This window comes from Salvelinus namaycush, chromosome 11 (genome assembly GCF_016432855.1).
Source record: "Salvelinus namaycush isolate Seneca chromosome 11, SaNama_1.0, whole genome shotgun sequence".
NCBI classification, from domain to species: Eukaryota; Metazoa; Chordata; class Actinopteri; order Salmoniformes; family Salmonidae; genus Salvelinus; species Salvelinus namaycush.
Genome location: NC_052317.1, coordinates 14148384 through 14168141, shown reverse-complemented (window position 1 = coordinate 14168141; position 19758 = coordinate 14148384). Strand labels below are relative to the sequence as shown.

The following is a 19758-nucleotide window of genomic DNA, read 5'->3' as shown; positions in this document are numbered from 1 at the left end:
TCTTGTCTCATATCAGAGATGGGTAAAATGATCAAATGGTGAAAATATATATATTTTTTAATCACGTTTTATTCATCCAGGGCAAACCCCATTACTTGACTTCACATCATGGTCCTGGGAAAACACAACAATAACAATCCATAGAAAACCAGTGAAATAACAACATAAAACCTCTCCGTTTGAACAACACAGTATTCGGGAATCGATTTTCAACTCTCAAATACAGCGTAACATCAGCAAAGAAATGGCAAGGAAGTGAAATAGAAGAGAAAGAGAAAAAACAGGGTGCAGGGTAGAGGAAGCAGGGAGAGACAAGCCGAGAAAAGGAAGGAAGGAAGAATTGGAGGAAAGAAAGAGAAACAGGAGGAAGGAAGGAAAGAAGGATGGAAGATGAGTAAAGGCTAGCCATCACTAAGTTACATATCTAAGAGTCGACAGACTATCCAAGGGGAACACCTACAAGATGAAAAAACACAACATCCAATGCTCCTTCTTTTCTCCTCCTCCTCCAACCTCCTTCTCCACCTCCTACTCTTCCTCGTCGAATGACGCCACTCCCGACGAGCCTCTGTCGGAGAAGAAGCTTCTCTGGCTCTGGCAGGAGTGCCACACTCTACCTTCCTGAAACACACTCCCTTCTTCGTCTTCCTCTTCCGCTTCCTCTCCAAGAGACTCAGAGTGAGAGGTTGAATAGCAGGAGTCAAACCTACTGCTTCTGACCCTCGGCATCCAGTCAGGCTTGTGGACGATACAGACACCCCCACCGGTCTCTAGCTGTGGTACAGGCTGATCCTCACCATCCACTAGTTCCCCCTCTCTGTGGAATGGGCTAGCCCGGTCACTCTCTAGAATAGGCCGGTCGTTTTGCTGTGGAGCTGGGTCATTCTGAGATGTGGGCTTATCACAGTGCAGGCTGTTGCTGCTAGAGCCAACGGGAATGGTTGAGCTGATAGAGGGTGGAACTTTAACGCTGCCAATCTCAGCCTGGAATGACACTCGGGGCTCGTGATTGGACATTGCGGTGTCTGAGGGAGGAGCAAAGAGTCAGAACACCTGGAGATGGATGAGAAGAGAGAGATGGAGGGATGAGAAGAGGACGAGTGACGGACAGGGAAGGAAAGAAAGAAGAGAGTGAGGGATATTGGGGCATAGCACCGAGTCTGGGGCTCTATTCAATCTGTAAAACTGATGCGTTACAAATTCTGCAATAGAAATTTAAAGGTAATTTCCGATTAAGCCGGCATATACAGTGTTTACCGTGAACGCAGTCTCCACTAAAGTAGGAACATTGCCTTTAAATTTCAATCACGCTGTAACGCTGAATTTCCACAATGCGGATTGAATAGAGCCCTAGCTGGAAATTATGATCTAAACACACACGATGAGATGCATGACATAGATATTGGGTGTACTTCTGTGCAAAGTGGGTTCTGTGCAAAGTGTTTACCTGAGCGGGTAGAGAGTGTGAGTGTGTTTCTGTTGTTCTGGAGGAACTCTTTGTCAGCTTCTTCCTCATCATCATCCACAGAAGCCCAGGCTTTCAGCTTTGCCTCAGCGATAGCAAACTGCTCTGCCACTCCTGGAAATGGACACACAAACAAATAGGACAAATAAAAACACACAGGCTAAAAACAGGACTGTTTATTTTCACCCAAAAACCTTACAGCACACATCAAGCACGGGAGAAAGTGGGACACAGACAGACAGACAGAGTTGTCTCAGAAATCATTAGAAAGTGAACAGGGGAGAGGCTGTATCACCATGGGGACACTAGGGGACAGTGAAGTGACAGTTGGAGGAGAGTCTCTAATTGGCTACCATCTGTTGGGCTCTCATAGGACAGGCCGTCATCGCTTAGGTGACGCAGGAGGGGCACAGATCTGAGCTGTGACATATGCAGGGGTTAGAGAGGAGCTGTGGGACAGGTGTAGGGATGATGGGGGGGTCAAGACCACACACAAGTACGTATGAACGTACGCACACAAACACATGGTGGTGGTCCACTTTACTTTTGATCCAATTGACCCACAAATCGTCAGCATGGACGTTAAATGCTAATGACTGAAATCCACAGAGTAAAGCACTGTACAGAGGACATATTCCTGATACAATCCTATCTGAGGCATTGATTATTAAACACCATTGACTGCAGAATTAGTTGGATAATAGAAACAGAAGGTGTCCTCTTGAAAAATAAACTAAAAGAGATAAGCTGAGATAAGATACATTCAAATATATTAAAAGAGGACAACATTCAATTGCTATAAATTGGTGTGTGACAGCGGCTCTACTTTACTGGCTAAGTTGGTGGAGGGACACGCACCTGCAGCAAAGCGCGCCTCCTGTTCTCCCTCAGTGAGGTGGCAGTAGGAGTTGAAGTGTGTTTGGAGGCGGTCCGTTGGGGAGTCTGTGGGTTTGGGCCAACCCTTCCACTCTATGAGGTGGGCAACCCTGCCACCCTGCAGGGACGTGGGCTTGGTCACATGGTCCTTCATCGCCTGGGATATGCCTGGAGAGAGAGAAGTACGAGGCCTGGGTTAAAGAGAGTGTGTGACCTCTAAAAATGATGGTTCCTGGGTCCTTCAATCTGTAGTGCTGAAGATCAGCACTATAGCGCCATTGAAATGTAATGTTAATTTCCGATTGTGCCGACATGTACAGCCTTTACCGTGAATGCAGCCTCCGTGAATGCGGGAACAATGCCTTTAAATGTATATTGCGCTCCAGTGCAGGTCTTCAGCGCTATGGATTGAATCAAGCCCTAAGTTTGCGCAGGATTTGTATGTGTGAGATGAAAATAAATCAGTGTGTGTGTCCCTTACCATTTAAAGAGGATCTGGCCAGAGCAGCAATCTCCTGGATGCTGACTGCCTTTCTTGTGTCTGAAGATTTTCTTGACTTGGGGATCATTTCAGCACCCTCAAATTTTACCTGGAAAAAAAGCAGTCATGCTCAGTATGTCACTTACACCACAGCACTTAAGTGTTTTCTATAGTAATGTTGTAGGCCAGGGATGGACAACTTTGATGGGGGTGGGGGGCCACAAAACATCTGAACTCATCATGGTGGGAGGCAGGTGCTCGTGATCCTGCGTACCCACCCACATCCATGCCCCCACCTTGTGAGTAAAACATTTTAGCGGCTTCTCTGTTTACAGTGAAGAGAAAAAAATTGCCGTTTTAGAGTTCATTTCCTGCAAATCTACACATTTTGCCATTTGTCTTTGGAAAACTGTGAAATTTTATAACTAATTTCATGCAATTGTACTTATTTTACCATGGGGCAGAGATATTTTCAGTTTTACAGCTTATTTCCTGCAAATCTACACATTTTGCCATTTGTCTTTGGAAGATTTTGAAATGTTATAACTAATTTCATACAATTCTACACATTTTGCCATGGGGCGGAGAGAAATGTTAGCAGTTTTTAATAGGATATCAGAGTGAGAGTGACTAACAAAATCAATCGGGACCAGGTTGGTAATTCGACCATGATTACTAGAAGTTTAGATAGCTGGCAGCTAGACTAACTTACCAAATGTTGGCTGACATGGGCTAATTAAGTGAATGTCAGTGACTGACAAGAGAACAACTGCTGATGCACAACCACATTTTGAAATTGCACTTTGTGCATTCTACTATTCTAACTTTAAACAGTAAGTTGTGATCTTGACTGAGTTCCTAAAAAATATGTATACATACTGTATACATACTGATGTTAAGATGGCGCCGAAGAGGATGGCTGACGTTTTACATGCCCGTAACCAATTGTGCTATTTTGTTCGTTTTTTTGCATTGTTTGTAACTTATTTTTTTTACATATTTTGTACATGCTGCTACCGTCTCTTATGACCGAAAATAACTTCTGGACATCAGAACTGGGATTACTTACCATGAACTGGAAGAAGCTTTTTCCTTTAATGAGCCTGACGAGAAATATATACTGCTCTCCCGGGAACAGGCCCAGATCCATGTCATTTGCGTGAAGAAAGGACGGAGGAAAAGAGGACGCAGATTGGGCTGCCTTTTGAGAATCCGTAGACGAGCGAGTAAACTCCCACTGCCATCAATTCTACTTGCTAACATGCAATCAATGGAAAATAAAATTGATGACCTACGATTACAATTATTCTACCTACGGGACATTAAGAACTGTAATATCTTATGTTTCACTGAGTCGTGGCTGAACGACAACACGGATAATATAGAGCTGGAGGGATTTTCAATGCACCGGCAGAACAGAGAAGCTACGTCTGGTAAGACGAGGGGTGGGGGTGTGTGTATTTTTGTCAATAACAGCTGGTACGCGATGTCTAATATTAAAAAAGTCTTGAGGTATTGCTCGCCTGAGGAAGAGTACCTTATGATAAGCTGTAGACCACACTATCTACAAAGAGAGTTCTCATCTATATTATTCGTAGCCGTCTATTTACCATCACAGACCACTGCTGGCACTAAGACCGCTCTCAACCAACTCTATAAGGCCATAAGCAAATGCAGGCAAACTTAAATCAGTTATACCAAATTTTTACCAGCATGTCACATGTGCAACCAAAGGAAAAAACTCTAGACCACCTTTACTCCACACACAGAGATGCATACAAAGCTCTCCCCCGCCCTCCACTCGGCAAATCTGACCATAATTCTATCCTCCTGATTCCTGCTTGCAAGCGAAAACTAAAGCAGGAAGTACCAGTGACTCGCTCAATACGGAAGTGGTTAGATGACGCGGATGCTACGCTACAGGACTGTTTTGCTAGCACAGACTGGAATATGTTCCGGGATTCATCCAGTGGCATTGAGGAATACACCACCTCATTCATTGGCTTCATCAATAAGTGCATCGACGACGTCGTCCCCACAGTGACCGTACGTATATTTCCCAACCAGAAGCCATAGATTACAGGAAACATCCGCAACGAGCTAAAGGCTAGAGCTGCCGCTTTCAAGGAGCGGGACACTAATCCGGACGCATACAAGAAATATCGCTTTGCCCTCAGACGAATCATCAAACAAGCAAAGCGTCAATACAAGATTAAGATTGAATCCTACTACTCTGACGCTCTACGGATTTGGCAGGGCTTCAAAACTGTTACGGACTACAAAGGGAAACCCAGACGCGAGCTGCCCAGTGATGCTAGCCTACCAGATGAGCTAAATGCTATTTATGTTCGCTTCGAGGCAAGCAACACTGAAGCATGCACGAGAGCACCAGCTGTTCTGGATGACTGTGATAACGCTCTCGGTAGCCGATGTGAGCAAGACCTTTCAACAGATAAACATTCACAAAGCGGGGCCAGATGAATTACCAGGACGTGTACTCAAAGCATGTGCGGACCAACTGGCAAGTGTCTTCACTGACATTTTCAACCTCTCCCTGACTGAGTCTGTAATACCTACATGTTTCAAGCAGACCACCATAGTCCCTGTACCAAAGGAAACGAAGGTAACTTGCCTAAATGATTACCACCCTGTAGCACTCACATCTAGTCATGAAGTGCTTTGAAAGGCTGGTCATGGCACACATCAACAGCATCCTCCTGGACACCCTAGACCCACTCCAATTCGCATACTGCCCCAACAGATCCACAGATGACGCAATCTCAATCACACACCACACTGCCCTTTCAAACCTGGACAAAAGGAACACCTATGTAAGAATGCTGTTCAATAACTACAGCTCAGCGTTCAACACCATAGTGCCCACAAAGCTCATCACTAAGCCAAGAACCCTGGGACTAAACACCTCCCTCTGCAACTGGATACTGGACTTCCTGACGGGCCTCCCTCAGGTTGTGAGGGTAGGCAACAACACGTCTGTCACGCTGATCCTCAACACTGCGGCCCCTCAGGGGTGTGTACTTAGTCCCCTCCTGTACTCCCTGTTCACCCACGACTGCGTGGCCAAACACGACTCCAACACCATCATTAAGTTTGCTGACGACAAAACAGTGGTAGGCCTGATCACCGACAACGATGAGACAGCCTATAGGGAGGAGGTCAGAGAACTGGCAGTGTGGTGCCAGGACAACAACATCTCCCTCAATGTAAGCAAGACAAAGGAGCTGATTATGGACCACAGGAAAAGGCGGGCCTAACAGGCCCCCATTAACATCAACGGGGCTGTTGTGGAGCGGGTCGAGAGTTTCAAGTTCATTGGTGTCCACATCACCAATGATCTATCACGATCTATCAAACATACCAAGACAGTCGTGAAGAGGGCACAACAAAACATTTTCCCCCTCAAGAGACTGAAAAGATTTGGCATGGGTCCACAGATCCTCAAAAAGTTATACAGCTGCACCATCAAGAGCATCCTGACCGGTTTCCTGGAATGGCAACTGCTCGGCACTACAAAGGGTAGTGTGAATGGCCCAGTACATCACTGAGGCCAAGCCTCCTGCAATCCAGGACCTATATAATAGGCAGTGTCAGAGGAAAGCCCATAAAATTGTCAGAGACTCCAGTCACACAAGTCATAGACTGTTCTCTCTGCTACCGCACGGCAAGCGGTACCAGAGCGCCAAGTCTAGGACCAAAAGGCTCCTTAACAGCTTCTAAGCCCCCAAGCCATAAGCCTGCTGAACAATTAATCAAATGGCCACGTGGACTATTACATTGACCCCCCATTTGTTTTGTACACTGCTGCTACTGCTGTTTATTATCTATGCATAGTCACTTCACCCCTACCTACATGTACAAATTACCTCTTACCTGTATCCCCGCACAATGACTCGGTACTGGTACCCCATATATATAACCTGCCTATTCACCGGTGACGTGACATGGCCGTTAATAAAGAACGAGACCGACAGCGGACATCATACTGTGATTGATGGCACGGTAATTGCCAGGAGAAATAAATAACGCCGGTGCCTGTGTTGGTGTACACGGTGTGGCTCGAGCAGAGGATGCGGAATGTCTCCAAGCAACGGGAAACAACATCTGCATATCAATGACCCTGACTCGGGAGAGGGCTTAGCAACGGGCTCCGGTTAACGTTACAGAGACTGCCGCATTGTCATAAAAAGCCAATTAAAAGGGATAGCAAGGATGTCGATCGGTAAACAAAATACAGGACTTTATTTAGGGAATAAAGGCATGCAAATAAATGTCGGTCACACACATTAGCACCTACCTGTAAACCGAATAGAGGTTGCCGCACCGTCGAGCGTCGCACATGATCACAATGAGCTTGTCTCAAATCCCATTAACAGATGCTACCGTGGTGTTATTCCCCACGGTTTTTAAATGACTTCTCTTGTAGCCTAGCACAAAACGCCCGGCTTTCACACTTCAAGCCTCAGGTTGTCGCTCCGCGATATGGGCTGCTACAGCCTACCTATATGCGCTCTGTCCAAATGGTTGGCACGCGTCATCGGCGAAAGGCGGTGTCATAACCAAATCTGTCCCCCTCCATCCAATTCTCTTCCCTCCTTTGAAAACATGTTCCGAAATATTTTTGGGAAACTATTACTGGTCTGTTGTCTGTTAATGTAGACTACGTAGTTGACATCATCTAATTGGAGACTAAAATTAGCACTAATTGTAGGCTATCGCTTTTATAACCAACAAACCTGTACATCTGATGGTTAATCAATGAAAAAAATCCCTTCACCGGGACCCTGATGATCACAGAGGGGTACCAAATCAAATATAACATTTTATTTAGCACATGCGCCGATTATAACAAGTGTAGACTTTACCATGAAAGGCTTACTTGTGAGCCCTTTCCCAACAATGCATTGTTAAAAAGTTAGAAACATTAGCAAAATAAACAAGGAACTAGTAACACAATAAAGTAAGAATAATGAGGCTACTATATACAAGGAATAGGTACCGAGTCAATGTGCAGGGGTACGAGGAAGTTGAGGTAATTGAGGTAATATGCACATGTAGGTAGGGGTAATGGTGACTAGGAAATCAGGATAGATAATAAACAGAGTAACAGCAGCGTATCTGAAGAGTGTGAACGTGTGTATATGTGAGTGTGTGTGTAGAGTCAATATGCATGTGTGGGTGTGTTTTGTGTATTTTTAGATTTTTAGATTTATTAGGATCCCCATTAGCCGATGCCAATGGCGACAGCTAGTCTTACTGTGGTCCAACACATAACGAAAAAGACATTACAACTGATATACATTTAAAAACATTAACATGTAGTGTGTGTGTGCATCTATCAGTTACACATACATGGCAGTACATACAGTTGAAGTTGGAAGTTTACATACACCTTAGCCAAATACATTTAAACTCGGTTTTTCACAATTCCTGACATTTAATCATAGTAAAAATTCTCTGTCTTAGGTCAGTTAGGATCACCACTTTATTTTAAGAATGTGAAATGTCAGAATAATAGTAGAGAGAATGATTTATTTCAGCTTTTATTTCTTTCATCACAATACCAGTGGGTCAGAAGTTGACATACACTCAATTAGTATTTGGTAGCATTGCCTTTAAATTGTTTAACTTGGGTCAAACGTTTCAGGTAGCCTTCCACAAGCTTCCCACAATAAGTTGGGTGAATTTTGGCCCATTCCTCCTGACAGAGCTGGTGTAACTGAGTCAGGTTTGTAGGCCTCCATGCTCGTACACGCTTTTTCAGTTCTGGGCTTTGTGATGGCCACTCCAGTACCTTGACTTTTTTGTCCTTCAGCCATTTTGCCACAACTTTGGAAGTATGCTTGGGGTCATTGTCCATTTGAAAGACCCATTTGCGACCAAGCTTTAACTTCCTGACTGATGTCTTGAGATGTTGCTTCAATATATACACATCATTTTCCTGCCTCATGATGCCATCTATTTTGTGAAGTGCACCAGTCCCTCCTGTAACAAAGCACCCCCACAATATGATGCTGCCACCCCCGTGCGTCACGTTTGGGATGGTGTTCTTCGGCTTGCAAGCCTCCCCCTTTTTCCTCCAAACATAACAGTGGTCATTATGGCCAAACAGTTCTATTTTTGTTTCATCAGACCAGAGGACATTTCTCCAAAAAGTACGATCTTCGTCCCCATGTGCAGTTGCAAACCGTAGTCTGGCTTTTTTGGAGCAGTGGCTTCTTCCTTGCTGAGCGGCCTTTCAGGTTATGTCGATATAGGACTCGTTTTACTGTGGATATAGATACTTTTGAACCTGTTTCCTCCAGCATCTTCACAAGGTCCTTTGCTGTTGTTCTGGGATTGATTTGCACTTTTCGCACCAAAGTACGTTCATCTCTAGGAGACAGAACGCATCTCCTTCCTGAGCGGTATGACGGCTGCATGGTCCCATGGTGTTTATACTTGTGTACTATTGTTTGTACAGATGAACGTGGTACCTTCAGGCGTTTGGAAATTGCTCCCAAGGATGAACCAGACTTGTGGAGGTCTACAATTTTTTTCTGAGGTCTTGGCTGAATTCTTTTGATTTTCCCATGATGTCAAGCAAAGAGGCACTGAGTTTGAAGGTAGGCCTTGAAATACATCCACAGGTACACCTCCAATTGACTCAAATGATGTCAATTAGCCTATCAGAAGCTTCTAAAGCCATGACATAATTTTCTGGAATTTTCCAAGCTGTTTAAAGGCATAGTCGACTTAGTGTATGTAAACTTCTGACCCACTGGAATTGTGATACAGTGAATTATAAGTGAAATAATCTGTCTGTAAACAATTGTTGGAAAAATGACTTGTGTCATGCACAAAGTAGATGTCTTAACCGACTTACCAAAATCATAGTTTGTTAACAAGAAATTTGTGGAGTGGTTGAAAAACGAGTTTTAATGACTCCAACCTAAGTGTATGTAAACTTCCGACTTCAACTGTACACACAACAAGTAGGTGACATGGGGGAGAGGCGTTGTGCCGTGAGGTGTTGCTTTATTTGTTCTTTGAAACCAGGTTTGCTGTTCACTTGCACTATGTAAGATGGAAGGGAGTTCTATGTTCTCATGGCTCTGTATAATACTGCACGTTTCCTTGAATTTGTTCTGGACCTGGGGACTGTGAAAAGACCCCTGGTAGCATGTCTGGTGGGATGTGTGTGTGTGTCAGGGCTGTGCGTAAGTTGACTATGCAAACAATTTGGAATTCCCAACACATTGTTTCTTATAAAAACAAGAAGTGACACAGTCAGTCTTTCCTCAACTCTTAGCCAAGAGAGACTGGCATGCATAGTGTTCATTTTATCCCTCTGATTACAATGAAGAGCAAGATGTGCCGCTCTGTTCTGGGCCAGCTGCAACTTAACTAGAACTTTCTTTGCAGCACTTGACCATATGACTGGACAATAATCTATATAAGATTAAACTAGAGCCTGCAGGACTTGCTTTGTGGAGTGTGGTGTCAAAAAATCTGAGCATATCTTTATTACAGACAGACCTCACCCCATCTTTACAACCTTTGAATCTATATGTGTTGATCATGACAGTTTACACTCTAAGTTAACACCAAGTAATTTATTCTCCTCAACTTGTCCAACAGCCACACCATTCAGGTCTAGAACGTAGGGAATGATTTGTACCAAATACAATGCTCTTAGTTTTAGAAATGTTCAGGACCAGTTTCTTACTGGCCACCCATTTCTTAACAGACTGCAACTCTTTGATAAGGGTTTTAGTGACTTCATTAGCACTGGTTGCTGATTATATGATATGATAAGATAAGGGTTTTAGTGACTTCATTAACACTGGTTGCTGATTATATGATATGGTTGAATCATCAGCATACATGGACACACGTGTTTTGTTTAATGCCAGTGGTAGGTCATTGGTAAGAATACAATAGAGTAGAGGGCCTAGAGAGCTGCCCTGGGGTACACTACACTTTACATGTTTGATATTAGAGAAGCTTCCATTAAAGAAACCCCTCCAAGTTATATTAGATAGACAGAGGTTGAAAAGCCATAACACATACGTTTTCTCAACAACAGGTTGTTGGGCTCCCGAGTGGCACAGCGGTCTAAGGAACTGCATCTCATTACAAGAGGTGCCACTGCAGTCCCTGGTTTGAATCCAGGCTGCATCACATCTGGTTGTGATCGGGAGTCCCATAGGGCGGTGCACAATTGGCCCAGTGTCGTCCGGGTTTGGCTGGGATAGGCTGTCATTGTAAATAAGAATTTGTTCTTAACTGACTTGCCTAATTAAATAAAAATAAATAAATGGTAAAACATATCAAGGCAGCATCAGTCAGTTGTGTCAGTGCAGTACACGTTGAGTGTCCTTCTCTATAAGCATGCTGAAAGTCTGTTGTTCATATATTTACAGAGAAATTGTATTTGGTCAAACCCAATTTTTCCCAACAGTTTGCTTAGAGCTGGCAGCCAGCTGATAGGTCTGCTGTTAGAACCATTAAAGGCCGCTTTACCACTCTTGGGTAGCGGAATGACTTTGGCTTCCCTCCAGGCATGAGGACAAAGACTTTCCTCTAGGTTCAGATTAAAGATATGACAGATAGGAGTGGCTATAGTCAGCCACCATCCTCAGTAGCTTTCCATCTAAGTTGTCAATGCCAGGTTTGTCATTATAGATCAATAATCATTTTTCGACCTCTCCCACACTAACTTTACAAAATTCAAACTTGCAATGCATTTCTTTCATTATTTGTTTTTTAATGCATGAGTGCAATGGCTCACTGTTCATTGTTGGCAATTACTGCGTAAGTTTGCCAATAATTGCCAACATCAAATGGTTTTGAATTGAATAAACCATCGGATTCAATGTAAGATGGAGATGAATTTGTGTATCTGCCCATAATTTAATTTAAAGTACTTCAAAGTTATTTTTCCATCATTCTTTAAATCATTGATCTTGGCTTCATAATAATTTCTTCTTTTTGTTGAGTTCAGTCACATCATTTCTCAATTTGCAGTAATTCAGCCAGTCAGATGTGCAGCTAGACTTATTAGCCACTCCTTTTGCCCCATCTCTTTCAACCATACAGTTGTTCAATTCCTCATCAATCCATGGAGCCTCAACAGTTCCAAGAGTCAGTTTCTTAACAGGTGCATGTTTATCAATAATTGGTAGAAGCAATTTCATAAATTAATCAAGTGCAGTTTCTGGGTGCTCCTTATTAATCACATCAGACCAACACATATTTGTCACGATCGTCTTGCGAAGAGAGTGAGGACCAAAATGCAGCGTGTGCAAAATACATCTTCTTTTATTAAAGAAGAGAGAAAAAACAAGAAACGAACAACTATACACAAACTAACGACCGTGAAGCTATACATATAAATAGTGCTGACACAAACACTACACATAGACAATTACCCACAAATGCATGATGCCCATGGCTGCCTTAAATATGGCTCCCAATCAGAGACAAATGAAAGACATCTGTCTCTGATTGAGAACCACTCAGGCAACCATAGACATACCTAGACACATTCACTCAACCATAGACATACCTAGAAACATTCACTCAACACAAACTCATACACTACACCCAACACCCCCTTTACCATATAACCACCCAAAATGACAAAACACAAACATTCCCCATGTCACACCCTGACCTAACTAAAATAATAAAGAAAACAAAGAATACTAAGGCCAGGGCGTGACAATATTTTTAACATCATCCACATAAGAGTCACAGCAAAATATTTTGTATGATCTTTTATACACAATTTTAGGCCCAGTTTATGGAATTTTGACTTTCCTGGATGTAGCCACTATACTGTGATCACTGCATCCAATGGGTACGGATACAGCTTTAGAACAAAGTTCTACAGCATTAGTAAAAATGTGATCGATACATGTGGATGATCTTCTTCCTGTAGTGTTTGTAAACACCCTGGTAGGTTGATTAATAACCAGAACCAGATTACAGGCACTGGTTACAGTGAGAAGCTTTCTCTTGAGCAGACAGCTTGATGAAAACCAGTCAATATTCAGGTCCCCATCACATACACTATCAAGCATTTCACACATATTATTTAGATTCTGACTGTTAACACTTGGTGGCCTATAGCAACACACCAAAAGAAAAGGTTTTAGATGTGCCAGGTGAACCTGCAACCACAACACTTCAATAACACTTGACATAAGATCTTCTCTAAGCATTACAGGGATATGGCTCTGAATATATACAGCAACACCTCCCCCATAAGCGTTTCTGTCTCTTCTATAGATGTTATATCCTTGTATTGCTACTGATGTGTCATCAAATGAATTATCAAAGTGAGTCTCAGAAATAGCTAATATAGGAATGTTATCTGATGTTAGCAAGTTATTGATTTCATGAACCTTATTTATAAGGCTACATATATTAATATGGGCTATTTTCAGCCCTTTCCTGGGTAGCTTATCAGAGATGGACATAATATAGAAAACAGCAAACAAAGCTATACATTCAGCAGTCCATTAATCCGTTGGTGTGCGTAAGTGTGTGTGTGTGCTGCGGGGTTGAAGCTACGAACCCATAGACTTGGTTCGCTCAGGATGTACAATAAACAGAGTAGCAGCAGCGTATGCTAAGAGTGTGAAAGTGTGTCTATGTGCGAGTGTTGGAGTGTCACTCGACACTCTCCACTTCAGCCCCGTCGATGTGAACGGGGGCGTGCTCAGCCCTCCGTTTCCTGTAGTCCACAATAAGTTATTTTGTCTCGCTGACGTTGCTGCCAGGTCTCTGACCTCCTCCCTATAGGCTGTCTCATCATCAGTGATCAGGCCTACCACCGTCGTGTCGTTGGCAAACTTTAAGGTGTTGGAGTCGTGCGTGGCAACGCAATCATGGGTGAACAGGGAGTACAGAAGGGGACTAAGTACGCACCCCTGAGGGGCCCCCGTGTTTTGTGTCAGCGTGGCAGATGTGCTGTTGCCTAACCTCACCACCTGGGGAGGCCCGTCAGGAAGTTCATGATCCAGTTGCAGAGGGAGGTGTTTAGTCCCAGGCTCCTTAGCTTTGTGATGAGCTTGGAGGGCACTATGGAGTTGATCACTGAGCTATAGTCAATTAACTAAAAGTCCTTGTCTGAGAGAGATTTACATGGTTACCAAAACATCACTCCAGGGTAAGCTTGCACGAAACATAACCCTTATTTAAGTGTATCTAAAATTCCAAGGGAAAAATTTATGGTGGAATCATTTCCGTTTGACCGCTAAGTTTTATGAGTATTATGACACCTCCACTGTGGGGTCCTATAGACAGCTACGAAAATTACAAATTAAAACCCTCTTGGTAAATAGAATACCTCATGATAAGCTGTAGACCGTACTAACTCAGGCAAGCAGAACCTCAAGACTTCCTTAATATTAGAGACTGTTAATAGCTGGTGCGCAAAGAGACACACCACCCCTCCTTCAGTTTCCCCGACGCTACCGTTCTGTCCTGCCGATGTATAGAAAAACAGAGCTAGATTGACATTTTCCATGATCACATTGTTAGGATAGTCTTGAATGGAGATTGTCCAGTTTATTCTCCAGTGATTGTGCGTTCGCCAACAGAACGGAGGGTAGAGACGGTTTATCCACTTGCCGACGTAGTCTCGTCCATTATTCTACATGCCGGCCTATAACGCCGCCTCGTCCCTTTTCGTGTGTCAAGGATTTGTGCCTGGTCCGGGATGAGCAGTATGTCCGTCTCATTAAAAGTAGAACTCCTGATCCAAACACAGTGCCTGAATTGCACATGGACACCTGTTTAAATTCATAAATGTTCCCGTGACATAAGGATGTCATAAGGGTTGTAGGTGTAATAAAGCATATATATACAGGCACCAACATGTTAGAAATTAATATGGTGGAAATTAGTAATTGGAGCTAATTACATGTTTTTTTCCTGAATAAGGCGGTGGTAATGTTCAGGATAGATAAACAGTTCGTGAGAACTGAAACGACCAAAATCAAAAGCATGCAGAAACAATATTGAACTACATATTTTAAAACGATACCATCTTTGAGGACTAACAATCAAATAAAAGCCATGACAACATGCATAGAATTGCAGAAAACTTGCTTTAAAACTGCAAACTTCTCTCAGCTCAACAATCTTTTATTGCTGAAAATTTGATTTACAACAGCAAAATTCTCTTCACCACCAATATACCCTTCTAGCTAACAGGCTGTTAGAGTTAACACTTCCTCTTCCAATGAACTGTGGGAAGGCGAAAATAATTAAACAGTCTATCAAATCTATTCATTTTGAAATGGATTACTTCTACCTGCCATTCTCATTCCCCTGATAAGACAAGTCATTCTTTTTGTTGCTATCATGTGATGTGGGTCCCTGGGTTGCCGACTTCACCCGGGCAAGAAAAGTTTTAAAACCCCTGCACTACAGTACCCTTAACGCAAGACCTGGGACATGCATGTACAAACTCCGCTCAGCAACTTGATAAGTCTTTTATTTGCAATTTTCGGTTTCCTCTTTTCCAGTTTATGATGCAAAAAGAAGCAGTAATTCCTTAAATAATAAAGAAAGCAACAAAATATTTACAAAAGTCCAATAAAACTAATCAATGGATGACCTAAAGCACCCCTCTCTGCATCTGGACAAACTGCCACTTCTGTTGGAAAATGATACAGCATTTTATAGTTTACATTACATCAGTAATTTCTTTTTATTATTTCTGAAAAATAAAACTGACAAAAAAAACAACTTTAATATATATGTACAGAACGCTCCTGAAATGTGATTCCACTTAGAGTAGAAAAGGCTTTCGGATCATTTCTGTTTTTCTTATTTCATCAAGTTGATTTCTGTAGGTTTCAAGTTTTAATGGTGATTTTTGTCATTAAGAGTCCTCTAGTTATGGGGTTTGTTTTCTCATTCGACAGGGGTCGAGAGAGAACGCACCCAACAGTTCATCATGTAACTACAGGAGAGGTAAAAGACGCAGTATCTCAGTCAGGATTGACTACTGGGGGAGGAAGTGAAAGGTAGGCTTTAAGGAAGCATATAGAAGACCCCCACCGTCCTCCAGTAGCCAAGGTCAGAGGCTAATGGTCAAAGGTCACAATCCATCCCCCATCTTGTTTCTCTGTCCTCAAAGTCCCAGTACTGCGGTAAACAGGAAGTGGAAAAAAGGAAAAGAACCATCGCTCAGAAAGCCATTCAGCGCCTCTATAGTCGGCAACATACGCTTGATGTCAGCTGATCAGCAAACATACCTCGTCTACATCATTAAAAGAAACACACTTCAACCATGCTGCGCACACACACACAAAAAAAGAGAAGACAGAGCTCTGTGTTCGATCGGACGTCACACACACGCATGGCATGATACCCCACTCCTAGGGAAAAACATGCTACATGACACCTCTACCATTGTCTCTATGCGTTTGCGTGTCATATAGTATGTTGCATAATATAATTTTGTCTACAACCACAAAGAGCAGCGTGTTGGTTTGTTATTGTTTTCTCAAGAACAACAAGTCAAAAGGGTTTTATATGCAGTGACCGTAGTAGTTATTCCACGCGTTTACACAAGCAAAATCCGTCTCAATCATTTATTTCATTTTCGGCGGACACACGCCATCACAAAAGAGGGAAAAGAGAATGAGGAAGTGAGCGAGAGAGAGAGAGAAGAGAGAAAGTGATTGCATGTCAGGTCCCTCTCTAAAAAGCCTTGTTGAGGATCGATATCAGTCCGCCACATTAAAAAAAAAGGGCCATAGAGTCCAATTCTCTCATCGGGCTCCCCTTGCAATACACCACCCTAGCCATAGAGGGCGGTGGTGGTTTTAGAGAGGCCATTTAGTCCTTGTCGGACTCCTCTTCGGCCTCGCGGAGCCAGGTGAAGAAGGCGGTGACCGACTTAAGGGCCACGCCCTTGCCGGTCTGCTCTGCGGGGTCTTTGCTGGACTCCCACCTGTAGAAGGCCTCCTCTTTGATCACGTCCTCGTCGTACAGCGCGTCAAAGAACATCCGCAGCAGATCTGGCGAAGGGAGGAAGCCACAGTCAGAGAGGGTAGTTAAGCTGCATAGCCATAATCATGATTCCTGAACTATGAATCTAGCCACAACACCCTCTGATAGAGAAATGTGGATAAATACATACTCCTTCAGCAAACATTTTAATTCACACAAACAATCAAAGCTCATTTTACACAATCCTATTTTTTTTTTTTTTTGCGAGACAGGAGACAAAGCCAGTGGGGCAGAATGTGAACGACAATCACAAAATCTACATGGAATGGGAAGCAACTGCAGTGCTGTGGATGTTCACGACAAAAAGAAACATCAAAACGGAGGTTCTGTATCTGAGCTGGTGATTGGCTGGGCCACAAGAGACTACAGCCAATGAATAGGCAAAGAGGTTTACTCTGCGAGCACTCTAGCACACCAGGACAATGAGGTTGTAAAGGAGTGACTCTAGCCTCGCTATCCACAATCATACACAACCTCACAGAACTAAGGTGAAACACACACACACACACACTGCAGTACTGTACTCACTGGCCGGTTGCTCCATGTGCACCATGAGTCCCTGGAGGGCGTAAAGGGCCTGCAGCTCCCTATGCTCGTCACTCAGGTACCGCTGCAGCAGCTTGGCCCTCTGGGTAATCTGCTCCACGTCCACTTTGTACGGGTTCTCACCTGGACAGAGGGAAGGAGGGGGAGCGTGTTTGAGTGAGTGAAGGTGGAGAGAGAGGGAGAAAGGATGGATGCATGTTCCAACCCCATTCTTCTTACAACGTAGTCTCCAACCAGTCAACCCGATTCATAGGAAAATTAACCCAGACCCATAAACCTAGAGTAGCACCAAACGACCAACACTCATTCTACACCCAACTTGATGCCCCCATTGCCAATCAGACAGATATTAGAATGAACCAGCGATTGAGCATAGAACCAGAAGTCAGGAACATTCTGGCACCGAATACATAGCACTGTCCTTGCTTTCTCTCCATCACACACACACACACACACACACACACACACACACACACACACACACACACACACACACACACACACACACACACACACACACACACACACACACACACACACACACACACACACACACACACACACACACACACACGATATACAGGGCAACAGCATGCATGCCAAGAAAGGAGGTTGGAAGCATCTGTAAGGTATGCAAACAGAAGGGCCAGATATATGGGCTTTGCGGTACTCACATATAACAGCTGACTGGCAAATGGAGGTCATCAGAGCACGCACAAACTGGTTGGCAGCCGCCTGCTGTTCGTCCAGGTTGGCCTGTAAGTGAGAGGGTAAATATTTACCACACAGAGCCTGCTTTCCCAAAACTTAGATGTAGATAGCGTGTTTAAACTTTCAATTGACCTGCTGATACACAAAGTTGCATATGCACACACACACACACACACACACACACACACACCTCAACCCAGTCTCTGATGCGCTGGTTGTTAGCCTTGTCCTGGATCAGTCTGTCCAGATGTTTGCTAAGCTCCTCCCCGCTCATGGGCTTCTTCTGATTGGTCTCATCCGACTCCTCCCCCAGGGTAAACTCAATTTTCTGGAAAGAGTGAACACACCATAGAATTACATTAGGAACTCCACGGAAGGCACGCTCCGATCCCTCAGACAGGTTGCCTGACCACGTCACGAAAATGGTACGCGCGCGTCGCAGAGTGTTATGATTCTGAAAGGTCAAATAGCTATCTACAATGAAAAGAAGCTGCCGTGTGAGGAATCGTAGGTGGCTTGTTTCAGTTAGTTGTGTCTTGTTCTTGAGGTGTTTGGACTTATGTCACGTCTATGCAAATATGGCTAAAATTAGCTAGCTAACCAACAACTGCGACAATGCAATTGGAGTCAACCAATGCTTATTGTGCAATCTTTTTGTATGTTTTCAATAAACATTTGGAGACAAAATATAGTTCACGCTGTTGTCAGTGATCCTTTGATTCTAAGCCAACAAGGTCCGTTTTGCACGCATCGGTTTCGTTGCTAAACACACCTACACCTAACTTTCCTTAACCAAAACAACAAAAATCCTCTCATTTAATTAGGGCAGTCGCATGTTCATTCCACCGATCTTAAATGGCATTCAGATCGAGTGGCACAAAAAAAGAAAAAAAGAAAAGTTTAACCCCGTCTCCCACACTGACCTGTTCAGTCACAAACTTATTGACGTCCTCATCCTCTGGCAGGAAGTCTCTCCAGTTGAGCCCTGCTTCCATCCACAGACCACCCACCTTCTTATGGGTCTGAAAATCATATATATATTTTTTTAACAAATCATTAATACACAATTCATTTACACACACACACACACACAAAATATGTTATGGACATACACAAACCCCACAGAGCTGCTTGCACAGAGACACTTACCATTCCTTTGCAGAGTAAGTTGAGAATCTGCACCAGCAGCAGACCAGCCTTACCCAAGGGAATCAGGGGCTTGGAGATCTCCCTGGAAAAACACACACACACAGTAGCAAAAGTTTATTGAGCGTTCCTTTAAACTTCTCATTCATTCTTTACATCCGTCTCAAACTGTAGATTTTTTGCCTAGCACTTCTTCAATATTCATCCACAAAGTGAAGCGTCTGTCAAAGCCTTTCTGGAACCAACGCTGTTGCATGCAAGTGACCGCCGAAGTTGGGGCCTACGCAACCTATATAGAGCCTGGGCCTCACCTGAAGAGCTGTCCCATGGGGATGCCTCCGTCATGGAGCATGGGGGTGATGAGCTCAGCCAGGTATTGCCAGATGTGGGGGATGTCTATGGCCATATCCTCAGCCACCTCCAGGATCTCCTGGAGCCTGTGATTAAAACATAACCAGGTAAAGACCTTATTCAGTGCTCTCTCACCCACAAAACAAGG

General features: G+C 43.6%; 2 protein-coding genes, 1 non-coding gene and 1 pseudogene across 7 annotated transcripts in view; all 4 read right to left on the bottom strand.

Moving 5' to 3' along the window:
* Nucleotides 1-71: 71 nt before the first annotated feature.
* Nucleotides 72-2924, bottom strand: LOC120056297 (protein FAM131A-like). The gene is made up of 4 exons (XM_039004538.1): nt 2823-2924; nt 2324-2509; nt 1448-1579; nt 72-1046 (listed from the first exon to the last, which is right to left on the bottom strand). The coding sequence occupies exons 1-4, from the start codon at nt 2908-2910 to the stop codon at nt 529-531; spliced, it is 924 nt and encodes a 307-aa protein (XP_038860466.1). The 5' UTR covers nt 2911-2924; the 3' UTR covers nt 72-528.
* Nucleotides 2925-15309: 12385 nt separating this feature from the next.
* Nucleotides 15310-19758, bottom strand: part of LOC120055855 (eukaryotic translation initiation factor 4 gamma 1-like) — a 28639-nt gene continuing 24190 nt past the window's right edge. For all 5 annotated transcript variants that reach the window (XM_039003873.1, XM_039003876.1, XM_039003875.1 and 2 more), the window contains 7 exons: nt 19571-19696; nt 19263-19344; nt 19037-19135; nt 18304-18441; nt 18077-18158; nt 17385-17525; nt 15310-16864 (listed from right to left, as the gene is read on the bottom strand). In XM_039003873.1, the coding sequence (XP_038859801.1) occupies nt 16683-16864; nt 17385-17525; nt 18077-18158; nt 18304-18441; nt 19037-19135; nt 19263-19344; nt 19571-19696 (850 nt within the window). In that variant the 3' untranslated portion in view covers nt 15310-16682. The remainder of the gene's footprint in view (nt 16865-17384; nt 17526-18076; nt 18159-18303; nt 18442-19036; nt 19136-19262; nt 19345-19570; nt 19697-19758) is intronic.
* Nucleotides 17181-17311, bottom strand: LOC120056330. The gene has a single exon (XR_005477778.1). It is a non-coding gene; the product is annotated as a small nucleolar RNA SNORA3/SNORA45 family (small nucleolar RNA).
* LOC120056323 lies at nt 17755-17843 on the bottom strand (annotated as a pseudogene).

Coding starts and splice junctions, on each gene's coding strand:
- LOC120056297 (XM_039004538.1), bottom strand. CDS start 2,910: ATGATCCCCAAGTCAAGAAAATCTTCAGACACAAGAAAGGCAGTCAGC. Junction 1,580..2,323: donor GGAGGCGCGCTTTGCTGCAG/GTGCGTGTCCCT, acceptor GTCCATTTCCAG/GAGTGGCAGAGCAGTTTGCT. Junction 1,047..1,447: donor CACACTCTCTACCCGCTCAG/GTAAACACTTTG, acceptor TCCAGGTGTTCT/GACTCTTTGCTCCTCCCTCA.